We start from the raw sequence: 27,817 nt of genomic DNA on the forward strand, positions 1-27,817 counted from the left end.
TGCATAGTTAAAACTGTATTCAAGGTGGCTTACAACATGAAAACAAATACAGTGGTACCTTGGTTGTCGAACTTAATCCATTCCGGGAGTGGATTTGACTCCCAGAACGGTTTGAAAACCAAGGCACGGCTTCTGATTGGCTGCAGGAGCTTCCTGCACTCAGTCGGAAGCCACAGAAGCCATGTTGGACGTTTGGCTTCCAAAAAACGTTCGCAAACCAGAACACTCACTTCCAGGTTTGCAATATTCAGGAGCCAAAACGTCCGAGTATCAAGGCATTCGACAACCAAGGTACGACTGTAAATCATAATCATAATCATAATCATAATCATAATCATAATTTATTTATACCCCACCCATCTGGCTGGGCTTCCCCAGCCACTCTGGGCAGCTTCCAACAAAATATTAAAATACAGTAATGCATCAAACATTAAAAGCTTCCCTAAACAGGGCTGCCTTCAGATGTCTTCTAAAAGTCTGCTAGTTGTTTTTCTCTTTGACATCTGGTGGAAGGGTGTTCCACAGGGCGGGCGCCACCACCGAGAAGGCCCTCTGCCTGGTTCCCTGTAACTTGGCTTCTCACAGTGAGGGAACTGCCAGAAGGCCCTTGGAGCTGGACCTCAGTGTCCAGGCTGAACGATGGGGGTGGAGACGCTCCTTCAGGGATACTGGACCGAGGCCGTTTCGGGTGTGCCACCTTGAATCACAACTTGGAGGAAAGGAAGGATATGAATACTTGAAATAGAAAAACAAAGAGCCCTCCACAAAAGGCCTAGATTGTTGAGTGAGCTACACTGATGTGATGCTGAGGAGTAACTGGGTGATGGCTTAGTTGTAAATTCATTAGGTTTGCTCACCCTAAATAGCATGGGGAGCTAAGGGGGCATCTCTTGAAAAGCTTGTCTTGCCTATATCTATCCCCAAGGGGCCACAAGGCACCTCATTCCTTGCAAAGTTTGTGTCTCATTCCTTGCAAAGCGAGTCTTGGCTGCGTTCGCCGTTGAGGAACGAACATGTGTCCACTTACGAGACTGTAATTGTTGAATAAGCAGAAGTGGTTGTATTTAGAGTGAAACCACCGGGAACAAAGGCTCCCTCTTGAGTCTCTCTTGTTGGGGAGGCGGCCTGGCCGTTGCTGGCAAATGCTTCTCTTTTTCATGTGGTGCCTTTTAAGGGAGGCTTCCTGAAGGGTTTTTTTTTTTTTTTTGCCGTTACTCGAAGATATGCTCGCTCGCAGAAGAAAAGAGCAAGCCATCTGTCTGAGCAGGAGATGGAATAACGAGACAGATCTGTAGCTAAATAAGTTCACATCTGCTGGGAGGAACCATCAAAAGACAACTGAAGGTTCTAATGAGTGCCACATGCGGATGAAACCTGAGAAATATTGAGGGAGATCAGCTGCCAAGAATTGTGTGTGTGTGCGTGTTGGTGCGTCTCTGTGTGTGATCTGGGCCAGCTTGCTTTCATTCCTCCTCCTCCTCCTCCTCCTCCTCCTCCTCCTCCTCCTCCTCCTCCTCCTCCTCGTCCTCCTCCTCCTCCTCCTCCTCTTCTTCTTCTTCTTCTTCTTCTTCTTCTTCTTCTTTTCCTTTTCGAGTCACGCAGAAGCAGAGAGAGGGCGAGATCTAGGTGACAAGACGCCATCGCTGCTCTCGAATCGCAGCCTTATATCAGCAGTTTGGGGTCATAGCAGAGGAGTTTGCTGATGTGGGGCAGCAGACAAAAGCAAATGGGGGAGCCCTTCCCCACGGGACTGTAAGAAGAGGTTGCTGGATCAGGCCATTGGCCCATCTAGTCCAGCATCATGTTCTCACAGGGGCCAGTCAGATGCCCCCAAGAGCAAAATTATCCCCCATCACGACCGAAAACGTTCTGCTGTTATTTTGCAACATTGCTCCTTCCTTGGGAGCACAGAACTTGCAATTTCAGTTCCAAAAATGTATATATTCACAAATTTTAAAAAAGTGGAGAGGAGAAACTTTTTTTCTCCCTCATTGCACTAAAACTCATGGGCATCCAAAGTATCTTGGAACATTCGCTTTCTAATGTTGTACACCACCCTCAGATCTTTTGATAAAGGGTGGTACAGTGGTACCTCTGGTTGCGAACGGGATCCGTTCCAACATGAAAAGAGCGCAACCCGCAGTGGCGCGTCTGCGCACGCGCATGTTGCGATTCGCCGCTTCTGCGCATGCATGTGACGTCATTTTGCGCTTCTGCACATGCGGCGAAACCCAGAAGTAACCCTTTCCAGTACTTCCGGTCGCTGCGGGACGTAACCTGAAAGAACGTAACATGAAGCTGGCCACTGTGAGAACAGGATCATAGCTGTCAACTTTTCCCTTTTCTTGTGAGGAATCCTATTCGGAATAAGGGAATTTCCCTTTAAAAAAGGGAACAGTTGACACAGAACCAAGAGAATTAAAGCAAACATGGATAGCTCAATTGGTTGGAGCGTGGTGCTGATGATGGCAAGGTTGCATGTTAGACAGCTGCAAATTCCTGCATTGCATGGAGTTGAACTCTGTGATTCAGCAGACCCAGTTAGGAACCTGGAGTTTATCAGATACTACTGCAGTTTGGGACTGCAGAATGGGACGCGGGTGGCCCTGTGGTCTAAACCACTGAGCCTCTTGGGCTTGCCGATAAGAAGGTCGGCAGTTTGAATCCCCGTGATGGGATGAGCTCCCGTTGCTCAGTCCCTGCTCCTGCCAACCTGGCAGTTCGAAAGCACGTCAAAGTGCAAGTAGATAAATAGGTCCCGCTCCAGCGGGAAGGTAAACAGTGTTTCCGTGCGCTGCTCTGGTTCACCAGAAATAGCTTAGTTCTCCTGGCCACATGACCTGGAAAAACTGTCTGTGGACAAACACTGGCTCCCTCGGCCTGTAAAGCGAGATGAGCGCTGCAACCCCAGAGTTGTTCGCGACTGGACTTAACTGTCAGGGGTCCTTTACCTTTACCTTTTACTGCAATAGAATAGAGCTCAACTTAACGTGGTTGTTTTGAGTCTGTCGCTTAAGAAGAAGGCCTACCCAGAGGAAAATCAGAGCAAAGCTTAGAGAGGAGCTCAGATGCAGCACACAGAGAGTCACAAAACATCGAAACATCTCCAAGCATCCTTCTACATGCACCAAGAAAGGTTACAGGTCATGAGTACCAAAACAAGTAACTTACTGCTAACTTCACCCCCATATTTACCTTGGGGTGCCAGACCATTTGGGTCTCAAATGTGCTGCTTTATCATTGTTTCCATAGCTACCAGGCCATCAACAGGGTTGTTGTCATTCCAGTCCCTATCTTTTCCTTGGAACCTCTCAAGGAGATGCCGGATTTCACCCTGGTGCTAACTCAAAACAGACCTAGCAAAACATCCCGAGTGACTATTTCTGCCGCTTTCAGGGTCAGATGCGGAAGGAATGCAGCGTACGAGTCCTAAAATGCAGGCACACAAAAACAAGCCTAAGACATTTTAGCCAGAGGTTCAATACACTTAATATTGGGATATTTTTGAAATCAACGAAATTCATACCCTGGGTCTCAAATTCTGACATCACATGAAATCCACAAGCCAATGGTCTTCTTGTGTTTCTCTTTCCCCAGTGCTGAGTGATGTCTCACCCATCATGGCTGCCCCCCAAGAACCCCAGCGAGCCCGTGGGCCATGTGACTGCGAGGATGGAGACCACCCATGCTTTCGGGACCCCCAGCATCTCCATATCCACTCAGCAGACCCCAAAGAAGTTTGCTCCAGTCGTGGCCCCCAAACCGAAGTACAATCCCTACCGAGCGGCTGAAGGGGAAGGTAAGAATGGTTGGTTGCCGTGGTTTGTAGAATGCCTCCATGTATCAAACAGCAATAACATACGATAAGTCTGTGAAACAGTAATAAATACAGCAGTACCCTGGTCCCCGAACTCAATCCGTTCTGGAAGTCCATTTGACTTCCAAAATGTTTGCAAACCAAGGCTTCTGATTGGCTGATTGGCCCTGGAAACAATGGCGACAGCCGAAAAGGTCATTTGGCTTCTAAAAAAAAGGTTCGCAAACTGGAACACTTACTTCCGGATTTGCAACATTCAGAAGCCAATTTTTTCGGGAGGCAAGCCGTTCAGGAACCAAGGTACCACTGTGATGGAGGGAGAAGGGGAGTCAATGTCGCTAGAAGGAAGGAAGGAAAGTGGCAACTGCGGTATACAGTTCCTTTTTATTGTGGCATTTTTATCCTTTTGTTATTTCAATTTTTTAAACTTCCCTGCAAGGCGCTCTAAGAACCTGCTGATGGGGAGGTAAAAACTGAATCAAACGTACCCATAAATAAAACAAACTGCAGCTCCTCACCAAGGTGATTCAAATCTTGTGTCCAGGTAAAAATTATGGTTGTGTCCAGGTAAAAATTATGGTTACAATCTTGTGTCCAGGTAAAAATTATTAAATTTGCATGTTCTATTCTATTCTGTTTCTTGTGGAAGTGACACAGAGTTGTGCTTGTTGTTGTTTAGTCGTTTAGTTGTGTCCGCCTCTTCATGACCCCCTGGACCAGAGCACGCCAGGCACTCCTGTCTTCCACTGCCTCCCGCAGTTTAGTCAAACTCATGCTGGTAGCTTCGAGAACACTGTCCAACCATCTCGTCCTCTGTTTTCCCCTTCTCCTTGCACCCTCTATCTTTCCCAACATCAGGGTCTTTTCCAGGGAGTCTTCTCTTCTCATGAGGTGGCCAAAGTACTGGAGCCTCAGCTTCAGGATCTGTCCTTCCAGTGGGCACTCAGGGCTGATTTCCTTCAGAATGGAGAGGTTTGATCTTCTTGCAGTCCATAGGACTCTCAAGAGTCTCCTCCAGCACCAGAATTCAAAAGCGTCCATTCTCCGGCAATCAGCCTTCTTTATGGTCCAGCTCTCACTTCCATACATCACTACTGGGAAAACTATAGCTTTAACTATACGGACCTTTGTTGGCAAGGTGATGTCTCTGCTTTTTAAGATCCTGTCTAGGTTGGTCATTGCTTTTCTCCCAAGAAGCAGGCGTCTTTTAATTTCGTGACTGTGTGCAGAGCACCCTTAAGCCCATCTCGCCGCTCCTTTGTGGCCTTCTGGGAATACACAAGGGTCTGCCCATACCTTTCCCAAATCTTTCCTTATCCATAAGGGCTAGAAAACTGAAAGAGGGAATGGAATAATATAATCATGGAACTGCAGACTTGAATGGGACCCCAAGGGCCATCTAACTCAAACCCCCATAATGGAAAAGTGAGAAACCGCCAATTCTATACTTGAACGATATTAAGAGAGCCTTTTTTTTTGGGGGGGGGGATATTTTTGGCTAATGGGGTCAACCAACCATCTGGCATCCGACCCACCAGCCCACCTGTCGAAATTGGCTTGCAGAGGTTGGTGTGGGTGCCGACAGTGACCAAGTAGGATTTGGGGGGCTCCATCCTTCTTCCTGCATTCTGCCCCACGCCTGACACCACATAGGAGATCAATTGTGGGGCAGGAGGGTGTGTTTAGTGGGGAAACGACCTCTTGGGGGGCAAATGGAGGTGGCTGGTGGGACAGGGGGTCCCCACCACCCCAGGATGGAATTGAGAGTGACCAGATGAAAAGAAGGTGTCTTGGCTTGTGGGGCGAGTTCCCAGGCGCACCTGTGGGCCTGAGATTCTGCCCCTTTCTTGTAAGCTGCTTACTATCTCTGCGATGTTGGACGGGATTTCCCTTCTCCTTCCAGAAGCATAATTAGCTCAAGAATAGAACTGCTATTTCTTACTCGGCTCTGTCGGTTAGTTACTCCGATACAAGCCATCTGGTTTCTTCTTACAAACTTGTATCCAAAGAAACGGAGGATTTCTCCCCGCCCCCCTCTGCATATGATGTCAGTCTCTGTGAGCTTTCAGAGCCTTTTCTTTCTCTTGTGCTCGGCTGCACCTGAATAATTTTTTTTTTTTTTGGGGGGGGACACAAATTCCGTGCATTCCTCATTCCTCTTGCTCCTTTGTGCTTTTCTACCCTACCCTGCCTCCCCCCCCCCCAGGGTAAAACCCTGCTTGTCCTGTGCTGGGCGGCTGTGATGCTTCTGTCGGCTTTCAGCTGCCCTTTGGAAACTGCTGTCATAGAATTGCAGGGCTGGAAGGGACCTCAGCGGTCATCTAGTCCAACCCCCTGCAGTGGAGGAATCACGGCTAAAGAATTCATGACAGGGAGCCATCCATCCTCTGCTTCAAAGTCTCCAAGGAAGGAGAGCCCACAACTTCTCAAGAAAGTCTGTTCCACTGTCAAACGACTCATACCCTCAGAAAGTTCCTTCTGATGTTGAGTCGGAATCTCCTTTCTTGTAACTTGAAGCCACGGGTTCGAGTCCTACCTTCCGGAGCAGGAGAAAACAAACTTGCTGCATCTTCCAAATACTTCTCACACACCTTATCTTTCAGAGACACCAGGCTGGGGGATTAGTTGTGGGTTGTTGTTGTTGTTTTTCTGGCAGGGAGTTATTTCTGCTGTTGCTGTTGGTTTTTTGTGTCTCTATTTTAGACATTGTGATTTATGCAGAAATGGTTCAGTCTGTTTGTGGGTTTTGAAATATTGTTATTGAGTACTTTTGTTATGTTGCAGCTGTGCATTTTTTCATGTTGTAAGCCGCCTTGTGCAGGGCTCGAACTGCGGGAAGTTATCACACAAATAAAATTGTGCATGTGTGAATGCATAAGAACAAGAAACTTTAAAAGATGGAGGACTGGCAGTCAAAAGTTCCCAAACTCTTGTGTCTGACAGGGATTTATATGTTGATGCTCACTTGTATATATTGTCTGCAGTTTGGGCGAATGAAGTTTCCTTGGATCACCGCTCCAAGGTGAATGTTGAACTTACATCTGGGACTCTACATGGTTCTGGGACAAGAAACTGAAATGCTGCAAACACGTTGTTTTTTTTTATTGAACTTGGAAGGTTTTAGAATCATGCTGCCATCTGTTTTCCTTTTGGAACATAAAAACGGGCGTGTTTCTGATTGGCTTTGTACACCCTTGTGCAAATTAATTGAAACAAACAATGTCGTTTATTGTACAAAACCCACATATACGTACATTAGTAACGGATATGACCTCTGCTATTTTTAAGCAGCATTTGAACATGGTTTGGCATGGAGTCTACTAGTTTCAAACAGTCACTGTTGATTTTTGGATCCCTGTACCACACTCGAATCAGCGCCTGAATGAGCTTCTCCAGAGTTGTACAGTCTACAGCACGGAGGCGACTTTTGCATACAGCCCTCAAATTCTCAATGGGATTTACGTCTGGGGAATTCCCTGGCCAATCAAATACCTGTATTTGCTGCTCTGTCATGAATTTCTTCACCACTTCCGATGGGCTAGGTCCTGCTGCAATATCCCAGTACCGTCAGGGTACCTCTTTTCCAGCTCTGGAATAACTCTCATTCATGGAACCTCAATATATTGTTGCGAGCGCATCATTCCTTCTATTGGCTGCAGGCTTCCGACACCATAATGATCAACTGACTTTTTGTGTTTGTTTTAAGTACAGGATTACGAGTAAGATAGAAAACTTGCTTTGTTTCAATTAATTTGCACAAGGCTGTACTCTGCTGAAAATCTGGGCAAATATATAGAATTTCTCTTACCAAAAACGAGGGGCTTTGTGAGAGCGGTATTGAATTCCCTTTGTGTACAATTTCAAAAGTTTAAATTACATTAGAGAGGAAAGGAAAAAGGGGGAAAGAAAGGAGCTTACTCATGGTCTGTGCTCCGCTGCTGCAGCAAAAAACCCACACGGCTGAATGACGCAGATATAGATGGAATAAATTGCAAATTGAAGGGGGAGACTTCAGGAGGGGCAGGAGATTTCTCCTTAGAACGGCTAAGGCTGATTCTGAAGAGCCCTCCAGAAGTCATTGATTTTTGCCTAATGGCATCTGCTCCCTGCTGGCCCAACGGATAACGGAGCTGGCTGGTGATTTGTGGGGGCCTGAAGACTAAACCAAGACAAGGCCCACCTGCAAGGCCAGGTTCTAATTCCCCACCTAGAAAAAGATTCCCTGTTGTTGTTGATGATGTTGTTGTTGTTGTTGTTGTTGTTGTTTTCTATCCCACCCTTCATCCAAAGATCACAGGGCTGCTTACCATTATTATTAGTATTATTATTATTAAAGTGGTGCCTCGCAAGACGAAATTAATCTGTTCCGCGAGTCTCTTCGTCTAGCGGTTTTTTCGTCTTGCAAAGCAAGCCCATTGACGGCTTAGCGGATTAGCACTATTAGCGCTATTAGCGGCTTTTAGCGGCTTATCGGATAAGCAGATAAGCGGCTTAGCGGCTTAGAAAAAGGGGGGGAAAGGAAAAAAACCCCGCAGGAACTCGCAAGACATTTTCGTCTTGCGAAGCAAGCCCATAGGAAATTCGTTTTGCAAAGCACCTCCAAAACGGAAAACCCTTTCGTCTAGCGGGTTTTCCGTCTTGCGAGGCATTCGTCTTGTGGGGAACCACTGTATTAGGACTATCCTAGGATCCTAGAACTGTAGAGTTGAAAGGGACACCAAGGGTCATCTAGTCCAACCCTCTGCAATGCTGGAATCTCGTTGTCGAAGAAGTGCAATACCCCTTTTCAGGAGTGGCAATCAGGTCTGTCTCAAGTGTGGGTGCACCATAGGAACAATGGAAGCTGCCTAATACAGAGTGATATCAGTTGGTCTAGCTAGATCAGCCTTTCTCAACCTGTGGGTCCCCAGATGTTGAACTGCAACTCCCATCACCCCTAGCTAGCAAGGCCAGAGCTCAGGGATGATGGGAGTTGTAGTCCAACAACATCTGGGGACCCACAGGTTGAGAACCGCTGGTCTAGATCAGTGTTTCCCAACCTTGGGAAACTACAATTCCCATCATCCCTGACCACTGGTCTTGCTAGCTAGGGATGATGGGAGTTGTAGTCCAAAAACAGCTGGAAGCCCAAGGTTGGGAAACACTGGTCTAGATGATGATGACGATGATGGTAATAATATTAATAAATAATAATAGTTATTATTATTTATTATTTATACCTCGCCCATCTGGCTGGGTTTCCCCAGCCACTCTGGGCAGCTCCCAACAGAATATTAAAAATACAATAAAACATCAAACATTAATAAACTTTCCCTAAACAGGGCCGCCTTCAGATGTCTTCTAAAAGTTGTGTAGTTGTTTATCTCCTTGACCTCTGATGGGCACCACCACCGAGAAGGCCCTCTGCCTGGTTCCCTTTGCTTCTTGCAGGGAGGGAACTACAATCAATTTAGGGGGGAAACCCATCCAATAAGCATTAGATGATCACCAGGGCTAGCTGGCTAAATTAGTCCTATTTGGGTCGGTGAGGAGACCAGTGGAGAATTAGCTGTGGGATCCCAGAGCGGGTAATCTTCATAAAAAGGGGAGAGGGAGGGAAGGAAGGGGAATAAAAGATCAGGCTGAATTCAAATTAAAGGCTAGGCGGATTAGCTCTGTCTTACAGGCCCTGCGGAAGGAAGTGAAATCCTTCAGGGCCCTGGTCTCTTGGGACAGAGCATTCCATCAGGTTGGAGCCACCACTGAGAAGGCCCTGGCCCTGGGGGAGGATAGTCTGACTTCCTTAGGGTCTTGGACCTCTAAACCATGATTATTCATGGACCTTAAGGTCCTCTGCGGGACAGACCAGGAGAGGCAGTCCCGTAATCTGGGAAGGACTCCCTGCCTAAAACCTTGGAGGGCTGCTGCCAGTCAGTGTGGACAGTACTAAGTTCTATGGACCAGTGGCTCCATTCATTCTTTTAACAGGCACCCCAGGAGCTCTTGATATGCTTAACCCTGCATAAATGGGGATTCGATCCTCCCCTGCTTTCTTGCAGCCCCAAAATCTTTTGGGGGGAGTAGGGGCTGGGGGGACATGGCCCTTAAAAGTCAGAAGCTCCATCTTTTTTGAAAACCATGTCAAATTAGTGGCCAGCACCCCAACCATATGCTATATTTAATGTTTTCACCTCACCATTGCAACCTCTTGCCTAGTGATTCATCCAGACAGTGTCCTGTTTGTGAACCACAGGATATTAATTTGAGCAAAAGGGTGTGTGTGTGGTTTTTTTTTTTGGGGGGGGGGAGAAATCTTGGAAAGGGGGCAGGAAGCGAAATTAAAAATCCTGACATACTTAGTGATGGCATGGAAATTGTGTTTTTGAGAACAGCTACTGCCAGTACATCTCTCCTCAGCTATATTAAACCTGTTTTGAAAAAAGATAAAGGTTACTCTGTCTATATTTACCCGTGGTGTTTGTGCTTAATGAAGGTACAACATTCTAGCAAAGAGAAAATGCTTTTAATGTCAGAAAGCAGCAGCTCCTTCTAAGCCTTTCAGGAGCCCCAAAATAGTCGTTTTTATTTTATTTTATTTCTCCTTCACCCACCTCCCGATTCTTAAAGAGATATTAGACCTATGTGCTGCCCCATCAATGAACATCAGAAGAGGCTGCTGCAGGCTCAGGCCAGAGGACCTTCTAGGCCATCATCTTGACCTCACAGTGGCCAATCAGATGCGCCAATGGGAACCCCAAAAGCAAGCAGAAGAGCAACTCACTCCACTTGTGATAATCACCCACAGGAGCCATTATAAAATAAAAAATAAATCAAATTTTATTTATATTCCGCCCTCCCCAGCCGAAGCCGGGCTCAGAGCGGCCAACAACAGTAAAATGATACAACATTCTAAAATCAGTTCATGATAAAATCAGTTCAAATCAGATTAATGGCAACCATTGGGCTAGAGTTCTATGAGGATTACCGAAGTAGGGGTTCAGACTGTTCCTTAGCCAAAGGTCTGGTGGAACAGCTCTGTCTTGCAGGCCCTGTGGAAAGGTGTCAAGTCCCGCAGGACCCTAGTCTCTTGGGACAGAGCGTTCCACCAGATCGGAGCCACAGCCAAGAAAGCCCTGGCTCTGGTTGAGGCCAGCCTAACCTCTCTGTGGCCTGGGACCTCCAAGATGTTTTTGTTTGAAGACCGTATGGTGCTCCGTGGGACATACCAGGAAAGGCGGACCCGTAGGTACGAGGGTCCTAGGCCGTATAGGGCTTTAAAGGTCAAAACCAGCACCTTAAACCTGATCCTGTACTCCACCGGGAGCCAGTGCAGCTGGTATAGCACCGGGTGAATGTGATCTCGCAGCGAGGACCCCGTAAGGAGTCTCGCCACGGCATTCTGCACCCGCTGGAGTTTCTGGGTCACTCTCAAGGGCAGCCCCACGTAGAGCAAGTTACAATAATCCAGTCTGGAGGTGACCGTCGCGTGGATCACAGTGGCTAGGTCAGGGTGAGAGAGGTAAGGAGCCAACTGCTTAGCTTGGCGGAGATGAAAAAATTGTGGCTCATAGCCATTGGTAGCGTCATCCTGCATGGAACTGTCTCATCTTTTCAAGCTCTCCAAGTTGGTGGCTGCCAATAAATCTAGTGGAAGAGAGTTCCAGAGTCTAACCCGTGGTTTCTTGGACTTTTGGAAGAGGGAACACAGGGACATATCTACCTATTTGGTGGTCATGCCCAAAGATAATGCAATGCTTGGAAAGACGTGTAGCTGTACAAATACCCATTACAGGGTATATGGTAGCCTTGAGACCATTTGCCATTCTTAGAGAGTGTTACTAGCAGTAGGAACAAATAGGTCTCTTGATAACAACAGGCAAATTTCATAATGGCAATGCCCCCAAGTCCCTCCTATTAAGGAGTGGTTTGACAGTAGTGTGAGATAATGGATAAAATAGCTATGCAAATCAGAGCTGCTCCACTCCCTAATTTCAAGGACGATTTGTCGGGGAAATGGTTCTCATTTGTAGCTTGTGCTGACTCTAAAGGGTTGTGAGTAAAATATACGCAGAGCTCATTCATTCATCGTGAAGCGCGGGCTTTAAGTGCAAGTCAGAAGTACCTCCTAGTGGCACAGCAATAAAACTGCCAGCACATTTGCAAAAGCTAAGCAGGGCCTGGTATGGTTTCACATTGGATGGGGGACCATTTGTTGCAATTCCTGCATTGCAAGGGGGGGTTGGACTAGATGTCCCTCTGGGGTCCCTTCCAACTCTACCATTCTGTGATTCTATGGTGCATTCACACTCTATACAGTATTGCAATCTGTGATGAAGCACAGCTGCATCTTAGGCAGGAGTTTGGCTCCCAGGGTTTTCCATGAAAAATGCATATAACCAAACCTTAGAGATGGCCCCAGAGAGCTTAAACGCTGTTTTTGTGCCTGGTAACGCAAGCAGACCCAGCACAAAAAGAGTTTTTAAGGTTTCCCCCGTGGAGAGCAAAGCCTGTTCAGAAAATGGGCTCTGGGAGACTAGGGATCATGGTGCAAGATCTTATGGGAACTCAGATGCCCCTGCCTGATCTCACGGGAACATCCCAAAGTTGGTGCCTTGACCCCCAAGCAAGGTGGACAATTTTACAGAAATACATCCGGTGACCCCAGGTCTTTTAAGCTATCCACCTTGCTTGGATTCACTGCAAGAAGTGAAATTACAGGGAACCAGGCAGAGGGCCTTCTCGGTGGTGGCACCCACCCTGTGGAAACCCTTCCATCAGATGTCAAGGAAATAAACAACTACCTGACTTTTAAAAGACATCTGAAGGCAGCCCTGTTTAGGGAAGTTTTTGATGTTTGATCTTTTACTGTGTTTTTAATCTCTTGTTGGAAGCCGCCCAGAGTGACTGGGGAAACCCAGCCAGATGGGCGGGGTATAAATAACAAATTATTATTATTTAGAATATGCCATTCCAACCAGCCCTCCTTTGGCTGAAATTGTGCAGGTCTAAATGTGTGTTAAGATGCGATTGCATGGTACGTCAGGTTAGACTTCCAATGAATTTGATCTTTGGCACTCCGGAAAAGGAAATGTGTGCAGTGATACCTCGGTTTAAGAACTTAATTCCTTCTGGAGGTCCGTTCTTAACCTGAAACTGTTCTTATCCTGATATACCACTTTACCTGCTGCCGCTGCGCTGCCGGAGCACGATTTCTGTTCTCATCCTGAAGCAAAGTTCTTAACCCGAGGTACTATTTCTGGATTAGTGGAGTCTGTAACCTGAAGCATCTGTAAGCCAAGGTGCCACTGTAAATGAAAATGGTTAGTTCTGTTTGAAATGGGTGTTTACATTGATGAATGGTTGGTTAGTATATTTTTTTGGGGGGGGGGGAATCCAATGAAGACATTTAACAACAACAACAACAACAACAACAACAACAACAACAACAACAACAACAACAACCTAAATAATGAAGGGAAAGCTGGAAAAGTTCACAAGGTGATGTTTGTTTGGGAATACAGGAGTTTTTTTTTCAAACCTTCTCAGACTTTCCTCCTCTCACTGCTGAACATCCCAAAGGAAGGGAACTCCTTCGAAGCTGTTATTTTGGTTTTCTGCCTCTGAGGAGCGATGGGGGACTTGACAATGCGAATGGGGAACCCAGGAGGTCCCAGGGATGGCAACAAGTTGACAGAAAACCGAACAGCGATATCAACTTGACCTTGCCGTGAAGATGCATCCTGGCTTGGTGGAGGGCACTCTTAGAGATCAGCCGTGCAAAAGGGGAGGATGATAACATTTCTTAAGTCACAGGGAATGTCTCTGCAGTTCGACAGTGATGCACGAGAAGCGCTCCATTTTACCTTGCCTTGATTTTTAATGTTTGGCCTTCGCTTGTAATTCAAGTGCCCTGGAGAGGATTTTTTTTGTTTTTGCCACTGAATCGAGCAGCCTGGTTACATAGGAACTTAGGAAGCTGCCCTTTGGCCGAATCACAATATTGGCCCACAAGGCTTGGTACTGTCTACACTGACTGTGTACACAAAATTGTGGTCTGGCCAAGGCAGAAGAGAACAGTTTTTTTTACTTCCCTTGATCTGGACACTATACTTCTGTTGATGTAGCATAGAATAGCATTAACCTTTTTTTTGCTGCTGCATCACAATATTTGGATTTGGAAGAAGAGTTTTGGATTTGATATCCCGCTTTATCACTTCCCGAAGGAGTCTCAAAGTGGCTAACATTCTCCTTTCCCTTCCTCCCCCACAACAAACACTCTGTGAGGTGAGTGGGGCTGAGAGACTTCAGAGAAGTGTGACTGGCCCAAGGTCACCCAGCAGCTGCATGTGGAGGAGCGGAGACGTGAACCCAGTTCCCCAGATTACGAGTCTACCGCTCTTAACCACTACACCACACTTAAGCTTCTGGTCCACCAAGACCCCAAGATCCTTTTCACATGTACTTCTAGCAAGCCAGATGTTCCCCATCCTGTATTTGTGCATCTGGTTCTACCTGCCTAAGTGCTGAACCAGCCATTTGTCCCTATTGAAATTCATTTTGCTCCCAGTTCTCCAATCTCTTAAGGTCATTTTGAGCCTTGATTCTGTCTTAGCTACCCCTCCCAGTTTGGTGTCATCTGCAAATTTGATGAGCATCCCCTCAATTCCTTCATCCAACTTGTTTATAAAGACTTTGAACAGCAACAGGCCCAGGACAGAACCCTGCAGAACCCCACGTCTCACTTTAACGTCTTCCTATTAGTAATGTTTTCATCCCTATTGCAAGCCTTCCAGAGTGGCCAGGGCAACCCAGTCAGATGGTTGGGATTCAATCAATCAATCAATCAATCAATCAATCAATCAATCTCTTCGATTTGTTGCACTTGGACACCAGACTGCCTTAATCTACTTTGAATGCACAAATCTAATGTCCTTGACTGCTTTGGCAAAATGGTGAGGTTCTGAGGCTCTCAGATCAGGAGGCAGGAGAGTTTTAAGGCCCATTTTTTAATTTTTAAAAAAGAGGGATGGAGATGGAGAGACTGCCAAGTGGTGCTTCCGGATCTCCACAGAGGCCACTCCCTGCCCCCTGCCTGCCCCACCCCGGCCAGGGTAGTGGAGAGTTTAATGTGGCTCATCGCCCCACAACATGCCCAGCGTTTGAGGCTGTGCTCAGGCAGCCTTTGCCGCTTGCCATAATCGGGTCAAAAGAGAACGCAAAGTATTAGTGCGTTCCTTAGCAACTGGTCCCAGGAGAAAGGAAGAAAAAGAACTATGCAAACAGGAAAGACTACCTGGGCCAGGGAAGTGGAAATAGAACATATATTTCTTTCTTTCTTTCCTTTTCTCTAAAGCTCTCCTGGGAAGGTGGCTGGGAGAATCATTCCTCTCGACAGAGGAGGGGCATTTGTCTGTCAAATAAAGCTTGCTCTCTCCATCTTTCCACCAGCCATTTCTTTCCAACAAAACCATCCCAGTGCAATAATAGAATCGCCTGAGGCGGTCTGCAGGGTGCTTGTTTGGATAATCACCATTTGGTTTTTTTACTTCGTTTATTATATCCCACCTTTTTTCTCCAAGAAACTCAAGGGGGGGTATATACGCTTCTCTCAATCTTCATTAAAAATTATTAATATGTAAAGCGGGGAACATTTGAATAGAGCAATCCCTAGAAAGGTGGTGGCTGATTTGGAACGGATCTGTCTGGTGTGCCTTTCCTTGTTGCTGTAGAAGTGATCCTGCAGACGATCTGTTGCCGAAAGCCTTTCTGAGCTGTAGTGTCAGGCCTTGGGCATGCATTTGGGCAGAGGTATTTCTATCCCACTGGTCACATCACCTCCTGGCAGATAGAAGGGGAAGAAATGGAGGCAGTGAGAGATTTTACTTTCTTGGGCTCCATGATCACTGCAGATGGTGACAGTAGTCACGAAATTAAAAGACGCCTGCTCCTTGGGAGAAAGGCGATGGCAAACCTAGACAGCATCTTAAAAAGCAGAGACATCACCTTGCCAACAAAGGTCCGTATTGTTAAATCTATGGTTTTCCCAGTAGTGATGTACGGAAGTGAGAGCTGGACCATAAAGAAGGCTGATCGCCGAAGAATTGATGCTTTTGAATTCTGGTGCTGGAGGAGACTCTTGAGAGTCCCATGGACTGCAAGAAGATCAAAACTCTCCATTCTGAAGCCCTGAGTGCTCACTGGAAGGATAGATCCTGAAGCTGAGGCTCCAAGACTTTGGCCACCTCATGAGAAGAGAGGACTCCCTGGAAAAGACCCTGATGTTGGGAAAGATGGAGGGCACAAGGAGCAGGGGATGACAGAGGACGAGATGGTGGGACAGTGTTCTCGAAGCTACCAGCATGAGTTTGACCAAACTGCGGGAGGCAGTGGAAGACAGGAGTGCCTGGCGTGCTCTGGTCCAGGGGGTCACGAAGAGGCGGACACGACTAAACGACTAAACAACAACAACAACAACATTTCTATCCCACAGCAGAAAACAGTGCATGAGACATCTCCGAGAGCAAGAAAACCTTGACATTTAGTTGGATAAGTGTGCCGTTGCTTGTGCAGACATGGGATGCTCAGAAACCAGCTCAAGGGTCTCTTGGGGAGAACAGCTCCAGGATGTGGGTTCTAGATCCCATTTCCTTTCCTGGTGTCTGCTGTGCCACCTTGGGGGCTGGGGCTGAAACATGGGCAGCTGCAGGGCCGTCCATGACCTACTGAAACAAGAAAAGAATTGGTTATGTATGCTACCCCGGCTGCTTGAATGATTTATGCCGAAAGATGGAAGGAAGACGCGGTTTCAACTGAGGAAGACTGGCCATTTAAATTAAAGGAATATGCAGAAATGGCAGAACTCGCTGGAAGAATAAGAAATCAAGAAGAGAGACTTTTTAAAAATAGAATTGGGGAAATTTATTGATTATTTGAGGAAACACTGTTAAACAAATTAAAACATTAGCAGGATTCATATAAACACATGCAGATAATTAAGGGGAGGATAAGGGGAAATTTATAAGTTTTTTTGAATTTGATATGCAGTTATATAAAGACAGGAAATAAATAACCGCAGAAGGGAGGGGAAGGAAGTCGAGGGGGCGAGGGGGAGGTATATTAGATTTGTACAGGCTTTGTTTTTCTGGATATAATGTTTCTTAAAGTTGAAAATGAAAAATAAATTTTTAAAAATAAAATAAAAGAAGATTAGATGAATCCATGGAGGAGGAGAGGACTACTGCAATGCGCTCTACGTGGGGCTACCTTTGAAGGTGACTCGGAAACTGTAACTAATCCAGAATTCGGCAGCCAGACTGGTGACTGGGGGCGGCCGCCGAGACCACATAACACCGGTCCTGAAAGACCTACATTGGCTCCCATTGTGTTTCCGAGCACAATTCAAAGTGTTGGTGCTGACCTTGAAAGCCCTAAATGGCCTCGGTCCAGTATACCTGAAGGAGCGTCTCCACCCCCATCACTCTGCCCGGACGCTGAGGTCCAGTGCCAAGGGCCTTCTGGCGGTTCCCTCATTGCAAGAAGCAAAGCTACAGGGAACCAGGCAGAGGGCCTTCTCGGTAGTGGCGCCCGCCCTGTTGAACGCCCTCCCATCAGATGTCAAAGCGATAAATAACTACCTGACATTCAGAAGACATCGTAAGGCAGCCCTGTTCAGGGAAGTTTTTGATCTGTGATATTTTAGTGTATTTTTGGTTTCTATGGAAGCCACTCAGAGTGGCTGGGGAGACCCAGCCAGATGGGCGGGGTACAAATAATAAATTATTATTATTATTATTATTATTATTATTATTATTATTATTATTATCAGTGGCTATTAGCAAAGATGTCTGCAAGCATGAAATGATGGCTGTCAGTACCAACCCTGCCGGTGACTGCTGTTCCTGGAGGCAAACAGTCAGGTCATGTGTCTGTCACAGTGACCAGAGGAGGAATGTGCACTGGGAGAAGAAACGCCATGGTGCATCTCTGCAGCAGCCCGACTGGACCCCTTCCTCTGCCCCGGCTGCAACAAAACATGTCTCTCCCACATCGGGCTCTGCAGCCAACAATGGGCGCAGTTTGACTTCAGTCCCAAAGGCACACTCCTCCCTTGTCTCCTGAGACAGATGCCTAATAATAATAATAATAATTTGGGATGCGGGTGGCGCTGTGGGTTAAACCACAGAGCCTAGCTAATCAGAAGGTCAGCGGTTCAAATCCCCGCCACGGGGTGAGCTCCCGCTGCTCGGTCCCTGCTCCTGCCAACCTAGCAGTTCGAAAGCACGTCAAAGTGCAAGTAGATAAATAGGTACCGCTCTGGCGGGAAGGTAAACGGCGTTTCCGTGCGCTGCTCTGGTTCGCCAGAAGCGGCTTAGTCATGCTGGCCACATGACCCGGAAGCTGTACTCCAGCTCCCTCGGCCAATAAAGCGAGATGAGCGCCGCAACCCCAGAGTCGGCCACAACTGGACCTAATGGTCAGGTGTCCCTTTACCTTAATAATAATAATAATAATAATAATAATAATAATAATGGCAGACTGGCTACTGAGCAGTAGCTCAGCTACCAATGCCGAAAAGCTTCCCTTTCTCACCTCATTGGCAGAGCAAAGAAAGAAAAAGTTTTCTTTCCCGGTCTTCAGACTTTCCTTTGCTATTTTTAGGGCTACCGGTAAGAGAGACTTCCGGATGTTTTCTCCCTCGCTGCTCAGCCCCGGGAGGCTGGCGGTAGTGACTCAGGCCAAGAAGCTACCAGGCAGTGTGACCAAGACCAAATGCAGAACTTCTGCAAAGCTGAATTTGCTTTAGGCTCTGCCACATTCCCCACCCTCTGTGCTGAATGATGAGCTTTTTATTTTTGCTATTTGTGACCTGGGCTTAATTTCTCCTGCTCTATCTCTATCCATGGCCAGATTGAGGTTTGATGAGGCCCTCAGCTCCTGAAGGTCATGGGGCCCTTTATATGTCAAGCTATCCTTTGCCGACAACAAATTGTCGCTGTTTTCTGTGTTGAATATATGCTATATGGTAATCTATAGACCTAATAGGTATCTCAAGCCATTTGCACATAACAGAATATATATTTTATCAATTGTTGAACTGAAATACAATTAAGAAGAAGTATATTAATAGTGATGGGACACGGGTGGTGCTGTGGGTTAAACCACAGAGTGTAGGACTTGCCGATAAGAAGGTTGGCGGTTCGAATCCCTGAGACGGGATGAGCTCCTGTTGCTAAGTCCCAGCTCCTGCCGACCTAGCAGTTTGAAAGCACGTCAAAGTGCAAGTAGATAAATAGGTACCACTCCGGCAGGAAGCTAAACGGTGTTTCCGTGTGCTGCTCTGGTTCGCCAGAAGCAGCTTAGTCATGCTGGCCACATGACCCGGAAGCTGTACGCCAGCTCCCTTGGCCAATAAAGCGAGATGAGCGCCGCAACCCCAGAGTCGGCCATGACTGGACCTAATGGTCAGGGGTCCCTTTATCTTTGCCTTTATATTAATAGTGAAATACAATTAAGAAGTATATACCAGTCCATGCAGAATGTAGGCACCCTATATATAGAAAGGAGCAAACCAAGGATATTTGAGGGAGCAGGCTAGCAGGCGGGGCCCATGACTTACATCATAGGAGCCTACACAATACAAAACACTGTTGCTGTATGTAGGTTTTATTTTATTTGCTTTTTATCTTATATTCTGGAAATGTACATCCAGTTGTAATTTTTCCCTTTAATTTTTTTGGGGCCCCCAAGAGAGCAGGGCTCTAAGCTAGAGCTTATTTAGTTTATACAGTGGTGCCTCGCAAGACGAAATTAATCCGTTCCGCGAGTCTCTTCGTCTTGCGGTTTTTTCGTCTTGCGAAGCGCGGCTATTAGCGGCTTAGCGGCTATTAGCGGCTTAGCGGCTATTAGCGGCTTAGCGGCTTTAAGAAAAAGGAAACAAACTTGCAAGAACTCACAAGACGTTTCGTCTTGCGAAGCAAGCCCATAGGGAAATTCGTCTTGCGGAACGACTCAAAAAACGGAAAACTCTTTCGTCTTGCGCGTTTTTCGTCTTGCGAGGCATTCGTCTTGCGAGGTACCACTGTACATAAATCTGGCACTAGACACAAGCATGCTTCCTGTTGCTCCAGAGAGTAGGACTCAAACTGATGGATCCAAATGGCAAGGAAGGAGATTACGGCGGGACATTAGGAAGGAACTTTCTGACAGCAAGAGCTGATGGACAGTGGAACGGACTCCCTGGGAAAGTGGGACGACTCTCCTTCCTCAGAGGTTTTTAAGCATTTGGCATGGATGCTTGGGTTGCGACCTCTGTTTCCATGGAGTTTCGTGGCGCATGTGCTGCCACACCAAAAGAGCTAAATGCAAATTCTGTGGCACCTGTAGCAGGACCAGTTCCACAGATGGAAGCGGTCGACTAGCCCAGTACGGGTTAAGACTGGTCCCAAGTTGTCAAGGGTTTAATATACTAACGCTGACACCTTCAGCTTGGCCAAGTAGCAAACGGGAAACCTGTGTGGATTTCTGTGCACGGGAATTAGATGCTGACAAGGCCTTACCCCTATCAGCAATTGTGCTGCAGAATCCCACACTTCTTCTTTGGCGATCACTTGTAGCTGAGTAAGATTGTCTTCCATAAACACGGTTTTAACAATGAGTCAGTAAGTGACTGTGGAGGATCCACAGTCCAATTCGGGATCCACACGTCCTTCCACAGTGGGGACATTAGTTCCCAGGTGGGAGTTGATCACAGTGTGGATTTGCCAAGTGTGCCTTCCTCTTAGCACGTGTCTCCCTTGCGTCCTGAGTTCGAGTGTCTTCAAAGCCCATGACACCTTTGGTCAAGGCTGTTCTCAAACTGGAGCGCTCGCAGGCCAGTGTTTCCCAGTTTTCAGTGTTTATACTACATTTTTTAAGATTTACCTTGAGACAGTCTTTAAACCTCTTTTGTTGACCACCAGCATTACGCTTTCCATTTTTAAGTTTGGAATAGAGTAGTTGCTTTGGAAGACGATCATCCGGCATCCACACAACATGACCAGTCCAACGAAGAATCATTGCTGCCTTGCAATGCTAGAGAAGACATGCGAGGGAATGTTTGGTCCAGCCAGTCGAAAACTTCCTGTTCCTCCTGGCTGGAACATCCTTCCTTTTTGCATGTGATAGAAGGTGGGCGTGACCTAACCTGTCCAGGTAACATGAGGACAAGTTACACAGCACACCTCTCTCTTCCTTTTTACTTCTTTCTTCATTTGACCAGCTTTTAGCTAGGACTGCTCTGCTAGCTCTCAGCTAGCAGAAGCACTGGGATTATTCCCCCATATGGGGCAGATCCACATGTACATATTTGTAACTACATGCCAACTGTGAACTGATGTATGTAAACTTCTTTTCTTGACTTTGAATAAGATTGTGGCGTCTTTATTCTTTTAAGAGGGATTTAAAAGGAACTTGCCAGGAACTATACAATTCAATCTGAGACAGACTGAATTGTATAATAGTGAGAGGCTCACACGAGCCTGCAACCAGCTATCTGCAGTCCGTGAAAAGGGGAATGTAACTCTGCTACATAAAGAAACTTGCTAGCGCAAGTTAGGAAGGATATTCATTAACAATATATCCTCTCCTGCCACCCTGAACATTCCCACAAACTGCAACTTTCAGATCATGTGCAAGGGAAGCCCCATATAGACCTTATTGGGGGTCCTGCCGCAATTCTTTTCCTATGCATTTGAGCTCGGGCCCTATCCTGTCCTTGGGTACCTACTCCATCTTTGGCTCTGTCCTTTCTCCTTTGCACAAGTCCTGCTTCTCAGACGAGAGTCGCCAACTTTTTGCAAACTCTAAATCAGACCTCACAGCTCTCTCTGTCTCTGTCTCTCTCTTTCTCTCTGCTGCTTTTATTATTATTATTTTTTAAAAAATAAGCCTACAATTAAATCCATAGGTTCTTTTGTCTGCCTGGCATGGTATTCGTCACTCTCTCCGATTGCACCCTCGTTCCTATGGAGACTGGTGCATCTTCGCTCATTTTCTTGTCTCTGTCAGAGAGGGCATCTGGACAGGTGGGTGGACATGGTCTGCCAATGATTGACCCATCCACACCATGAAACCTGCAGTGCTCAACTAAGCGGCTGGAAGAGAGCAGGAGAGGTGAAAAGCAAAGTTGCGGCACCCACAAGGGTACCAATTAGTGCGCTCAGTCATGGAACCACAGAATTGTAGAGTTGAAAGGGACCCCTGGGGGTCATCTAGTCCAACCCCCTGCAACACACTTAAAAAACGACTACCTAGCTCTGCAAGGGGGTGGTGGTGGAACCAGCTAATATATTTGCTGGTTGTTTTAGGTACCGTATTTTTCGCTCTATAAGACACACCTAGTTTTAGAGGAGGAGAACAAGAAAAAAATGTTCTCTCCCTCTCTGCTCAGCGACTCTCCAGCAAAGCGGGAGGAGAAATGGAAGGTGCTTTGTTTCTCCTCCCGCTTCGCTGAAGGGGCGCTGCACAGAGAGGGAAAGATGTGCAGTGGCTCTCCAGCGAAGCGAAACCTCCGGAGCGTAGCGGGAGGAGCGCTCTGCTGCGCACCAGAGGCTTTGGGCAGCTATCCCTGAAGCCAGGGGAGCAGGAGGGATTGGTGCGCACCGATCCCTCTTGCTCTCCTGGCTTCAGCGAAAGCTGCGCATCCTGCATTCACCCCATAAGACGCACACACATTTCCCCTTACTTTTTAGGAGGGGGAAAGTGCGTCTTATAGAGCAAAAAATACTGTATGTTTGAAATTCCATGTGTGTATGTTTGTGAAGTGGGTGGAGGGTTGGGTTTGTGGTTTCCCATCTGCATTGGCACACTGTTGCCATCACGGATGGTTTATAAACTTTTCGGCTTCGGAGGAGTGTGGGGTGGTGCTGGGGTTTTGGCGGTCAGCGCAACTGCTGTGGGTCAGGTGGGAGGTTTGTTGGGTTGAAAGGAAAGTTACTCGTCTGGGGACAATGGATGTGTCTGAGGGCTGAGCAGGACGGGATCAGGGCCTTGAGGAGGAGGAAGAAATTTATTGCAATTTATTAATAAATTGCTTTGGGAGTGGGAAGGATTGCCAAGTTGGGTGAAGGCTAAATTTTAATGGAGAATCTCAATCACTGGGTTGTGGGTTCGAGTCACATGAAAGATTCCCGCATTGCCAGGTAGTGTTGCATAGTGCCAGCCGAAGGACTCATCCTCACTTACCTTTCCCCCCTGCTTCCTGGGCAAAGGCCTGGGGTTTCCCAGGCCATGTCTTTATTTTTGTCCCACCACGTTACCCAGGAAAACCCGCTCATTAATGCCATTCAGGTTTTCTGTGAATTGCTGAGAGTGTTAAAGAACAGGGAAAACACAGGACACCCCCCTAAAATTGCTTGGACATGGAATGTGTGGAGGGAAAAAAACATGTCTGGTCCATAAAACCTGGGAGAGACCAGGGTTCAAAATCCCACTGGGTGTCTTTTTGGATGCTAGTCTCCACCTCTCAGCCTCCCCTGCCTCACAGGGCTGTTGTTGTTGTTTAGTCGTTTAGTCGTGTCCGCCTCTTCGTGACCCCCTGGACCAGAGCACGCCAGGCACTCCTGTCTTCCGCTGTCTCCCGCAGTTTGGTCAGACTCATGTTTGTAGCTTCGAGAACACTGTCCCACCATCTCGTCCTCTGTCATCCCCTTCTCCTTGCGCCCTCCATCTTTCCCAACATCACGGTCTTTTCCAGGGAGTCTTCTCTTCTCAGGAGGTGGCCAAAGTCTTGGAGCCTCAGCTTCAGGATCTGTCCTTCCAGTGAGCACTCAGGGCTGATTTCCTTCAGAATGGAGAGGTTTGATCTTCTTGCAGTCCATGGGACTCTCAAGAGTCTCCTCCAGCACCAGAATTCAAAAGCATCCATTCTTTGGCGATCAACCTTCCTTATGGTCCAGCTCTCACTTCCATACATCACTACTGGGAAAACCATAGCTTTAACTATACGGGCTATTCTGGGGATTAAATGAGAAGAGGGAGAATCATGGCTGCTACATTGCGCTCCTTGGACAAAAAGGATAGGACATAAATAAATGTAGAAGCCCCCTGCACTCACAGATGACGGGAGAATCTGGGTGGAAAGATGCCGAGAGGCAAGTTCTTTGGTTTGGGGGAGAAGTTATAGACTCGTTGAATCGTTTATTTGCATTGCTGGAGATAAATGATTTGCAGTCCAACCCCCCCCCCCCCCCCCGCAATGCAATTTTATGCCCCAGCTATGCCACACAACAGTGGGGAGATCCAAAATCTGGTCTGTGATTTGTGTGAACTGAAACGGGGAAAACCCCGATACGAAACTTTGCAAAAAGCTATTAAAAAGCGACAGTGCTCAGAAGTGTTAGTAAGTTGCTTAGGATTTCCCCACGATTATTAATAAACAGAAGCAGTAGCTCTTTTGAGGATTCAAGATGCCTTATAGGGACAATCCCGTCGTCATGTGGCATTTGTGGGAGATTTGTGGTTCCTGAATAGCTCTTTGGGAGAAACTTCTGGTCATGCCGCGGGGGGGGGGGGGGTCAGCCCCAATTCCATATAAGTCTCTTTCATCCTATTTCTGAATTAATTTGCAGTTTTTGGGTTGTTGTTGTTTTTTGTTTTTGTTTTTTTAAAATAAAGCATGCAAGTTCATACCTCTCCATGCAGAAAGATACCCACCTCTAGTTGCGATTGTAATTTGTTTTAATGTATTAATGTTGTATTGACTCTTTTGGCGAAGGGTGGGTGAATAATAATCATAATTATATGGATGGAAATAATTCATGCTTAAATACTTGTTTGATTATGTAATTAAATATGATTCTGTGTACTTTAAATGCGCAATTTATCTCGATTTCCCGACATATCCTATGATGTGAGAATTATCTCTTATCGTAAAAGAGGGGCTTTAATGCATGTCAGGCCAGGTGTGTTTGTTTGTGTGTGTGTGTGTGTGTGTGTGTGTGTGTGTGTGTTATGTGTGTTGCCTTCTTTTTTAACGCTGAGAACTGAGTTGCAAAATGCAGAGGAGTGCAAAATCTGAAGCTTAATTGCATCCTGATCGTATTCCACCAGGAGGTGCGATTTGGGTCCATTTCCTTTAAAATGCAGAACAAATGAAATATTCCTGCTTCCCTGGTCATGGGAAAGAAAGATTGCCCATTCCTGCCACAGATCCCCCCATGTGTGGTTGTTGTTGTTGTTGTTGTTGTTGTTGTTGTTGTTGTTGTTTCATACCCCATCGCTTTCCCTGACAGAGACTCAAGGCCTATAATTCAGTCACAGTTCTGCAGCTACAATTCACACACACACAGTCATGTCTAGTGTCAAGTATGTCCCAGAAGGCTCTGGGTGCAGAGATGCTGACGCCTTAAAGTTGTGCATGGATGCCATTCTAGGATGTGCCATTTTAGGGGATGAAACTTAATTTTTGCAAATTTATTCAGTGAGAGGTCTTAATAATGCCTTTTGGGGGTACGAGGAATTCAAATCTGCTATTATTTTTGCAACGTGACAGCATTTAACAGCGTTTAGCTTTGTAAATAGACATTTGATTGAAAAGCACATCAGCTGCTCCCGGGAAATGGAAGAATTTTAATTTTACCTTCTGGAGGTGTAATGCCAGATCATAATAATATATTTGGCAATCATTCTACGGCTTCTTAAACATGTGTCTGTGGAAGGGGTGCTATCATGGTATCATGGTGATATAAGAATTGGAGACCCAAGTCTTATATATTTTTTGATTTTAATAATGTTTCAATGTTTCACTCTTAATTGCATTTAATCGTTTAGATAGAATACATGAAAGGAAAAGTTTGATTTCTGTGAGACTCCTGTGGGCCTGCATTTTACAACCTTGTGCTTTCTGGTCCATAAGCAAGAAACGCTATCTAACCCCATGAAATCATACTGACACATGATCTATAATGAACTTCATAAAGTGTTTAAGAACACGTTCCATAAGAAACCAGAAGCTTTCTTGCTAGGTATTTTAGGAGAAGAGATCCCTAAGAAAGACCATACTATATTCTTATATGCAACAACAGCGGCAAGGATTCTTTTAGTGGAAGTGGAAACAGAAAGAAACTCCAACAGCAGAAGAATGGCAGAACAAGATGATTGAATATACAGAGCTGGCAAGACTGTCTGGGAAAATCCGAGACCAGCGAGACCAACAGTTTGAAAAAGATTGGAGTAAATTTATTATTTATTTGAAATAACATTGTTCTGCCATTCTTCTGTTTTAAGAAGGTTTAGCTGTTTTATAACTCTTCATGTGCTCTGCCTATAAAAGCCTCGTTCCAATTCTCCTCGAGGCAGACCTTAATTGGCAGCTCATCCTGAACCACCACGTTAAGTTGGGCTCTGCAATAGCTGCAATAGATGTATTAAACGCCCGGTCCCTCCTGGATCATGGGCTTGACTTAATTTCCTTGGTTCTGTGTAAAAGGTTGTTACCCCTCACTCGGATAACGAACAAAGTGATGTAGAAGTGAATTCGTTCCACAATGGTGACACCACAGCACCGTGAACAACCCTGTGACGTTTGGGTGAAGGGTGGAATAATAATAATAATAATAATAATAATAATAATAATAATAATGTGTTGCCCATGTGCTGACATCACAGAGTGTCAGTAAAGCCACTTCACACAGAAGTCGAGACATTCTGAAGCGGCCAAAACTCTCGCCTTATTTTACAGCAATAACTGGGGAATTGGCAAGGTGGCTGAGTGGGCAGGGGGCATCTCGACAGTGAAATTTATTTGCACCCCCCTCCTGTTCCTCACACTTTTCCCACTCAACGTTGCTTTGGGTTGGTCATGGAGAAAGCCAATTCTAGATGGCGAATAAATGTTAGCACTGTTTTAATCATGACCCTTATATGTATATCCCCATGGCAACCACATTTCAGCCTGTTCTTGCCTAGGTTGTCTGTTGCCTAATATTACTAATTCGCGATGAAAAAGGTCCCTTTGCTTTCTGCAGCTCTGAAGCCCAAGTTTGGCTGCTCCAACTTGCTCTGCCATCCGTCTTTGGAAAGAGCAGGATATAAATAAATGCAGTAATAATAGCAATAATAACCACAGGGTTCTGCAGATTGCCCCCTGATCAATTTCAATTGCTTAATACACCCACCCAACCCAAAATCCATTGTATGGTGGCCCTCTTGGAAACCTTAGCTGGTGGCAGAATTCTGTGGCTCTAAGCCGGAAGACCTGTTTTAACCAGCCCAGAGAGTTGGTGAGAGACCCCTCAACACTTTTGTGGGGTCTTCTTTTAGGAGAAAAGCAATGACAAACCTAGACAGCATCTTAAAAAGCAGAGACATCACCTTGCCAACAAAGGTCCGTATTGTTAAAGCTATGGTTTTCCCAGTAGTGATGTATGGAAGTGAGAGCTGGACCATAAAGAAGGCTGATCGCCGAAGAATGGATGCTTTTGAATTCTGGTGCTGGAGGAGACTCTTGAGAGTCCCATGGACTGCAAGAAGATCAAACCAATCCTTTCTTAAGGAAATCAGCCCTGAGTGCTCACTGGAAGGACAGATCCTGAAGTTGAGACTCCAAGACTTTGGCCACCTCATGAGAAGAGAAGACTCCCTGGAAAAGACCCTGATGTTGGGAAAGATGGAGGGCACAAGGAGAAGGGGATGACAGAGGATGAGATGGTGGGACAGTGTTCTCGAAGCTACAAACATGAGTTTGACCCAATTGCAGGAGGCAGTGGAAGACAGGAGTGCGTGGCGTGCTCTGGTCCAGGGGGTCACGAAGAGGCGGACACCACTAAACGACTGAACAACAAACAGTGTGGTTAGTTCATTGTTCGGTTCCGAAAACCACCCCCCTCCATCACCAAACGTCTCACCGAAGCTCCTTTTGCTTCCCTCTGAAATGCCTTGGCTCTTTTTAGAACTTTGAGACTTCCTGCATTGTAGGGGGTTGGACTTGGTGACCCCTGAGTGTACTTTTCAGCTTAAAATTCTCTGATTTTACGAGGCTGCGGA

General features: G+C 46.3%; 1 protein-coding gene and 1 long non-coding RNA gene across 4 annotated transcripts in view; both read left to right on the forward strand.

Annotated features, from left to right (window-relative positions):
* LOC307217245 overlaps nucleotides 1-27,817 on the forward strand; it is a 340,344-nt gene that overhangs the window by 170,169 nt on the left and 142,358 nt on the right. The gene's annotated exons all lie outside the window — the stretch shown is intronic.
* LPP (LIM domain containing preferred translocation partner in lipoma) overlaps nucleotides 1-27,817 on the forward strand; it is a 289,890-nt gene that overhangs the window by 119,715 nt on the left and 142,358 nt on the right. For all 3 annotated transcript variants that reach the window (XM_079977969.1, XM_079977970.1, XM_079977971.1), the window contains one exon: nucleotides 3,598-3,799. In XM_079977969.1, the coding sequence (XP_079834095.1) occupies nucleotides 3,607-3,799 (193 nt within the window). In that variant the 5' untranslated portion in view covers nucleotides 3,598-3,606. The remainder of the gene's footprint in view (nucleotides 1-3,597; nucleotides 3,800-27,817) is intronic.

This window comes from Podarcis cretensis, assembly GCF_951804945.1.
Source record: "Podarcis cretensis genome assembly, chromosome: 5".
Classification (NCBI taxonomy): Eukaryota; Metazoa; Chordata; class Lepidosauria; order Squamata; family Lacertidae; genus Podarcis; species Podarcis cretensis.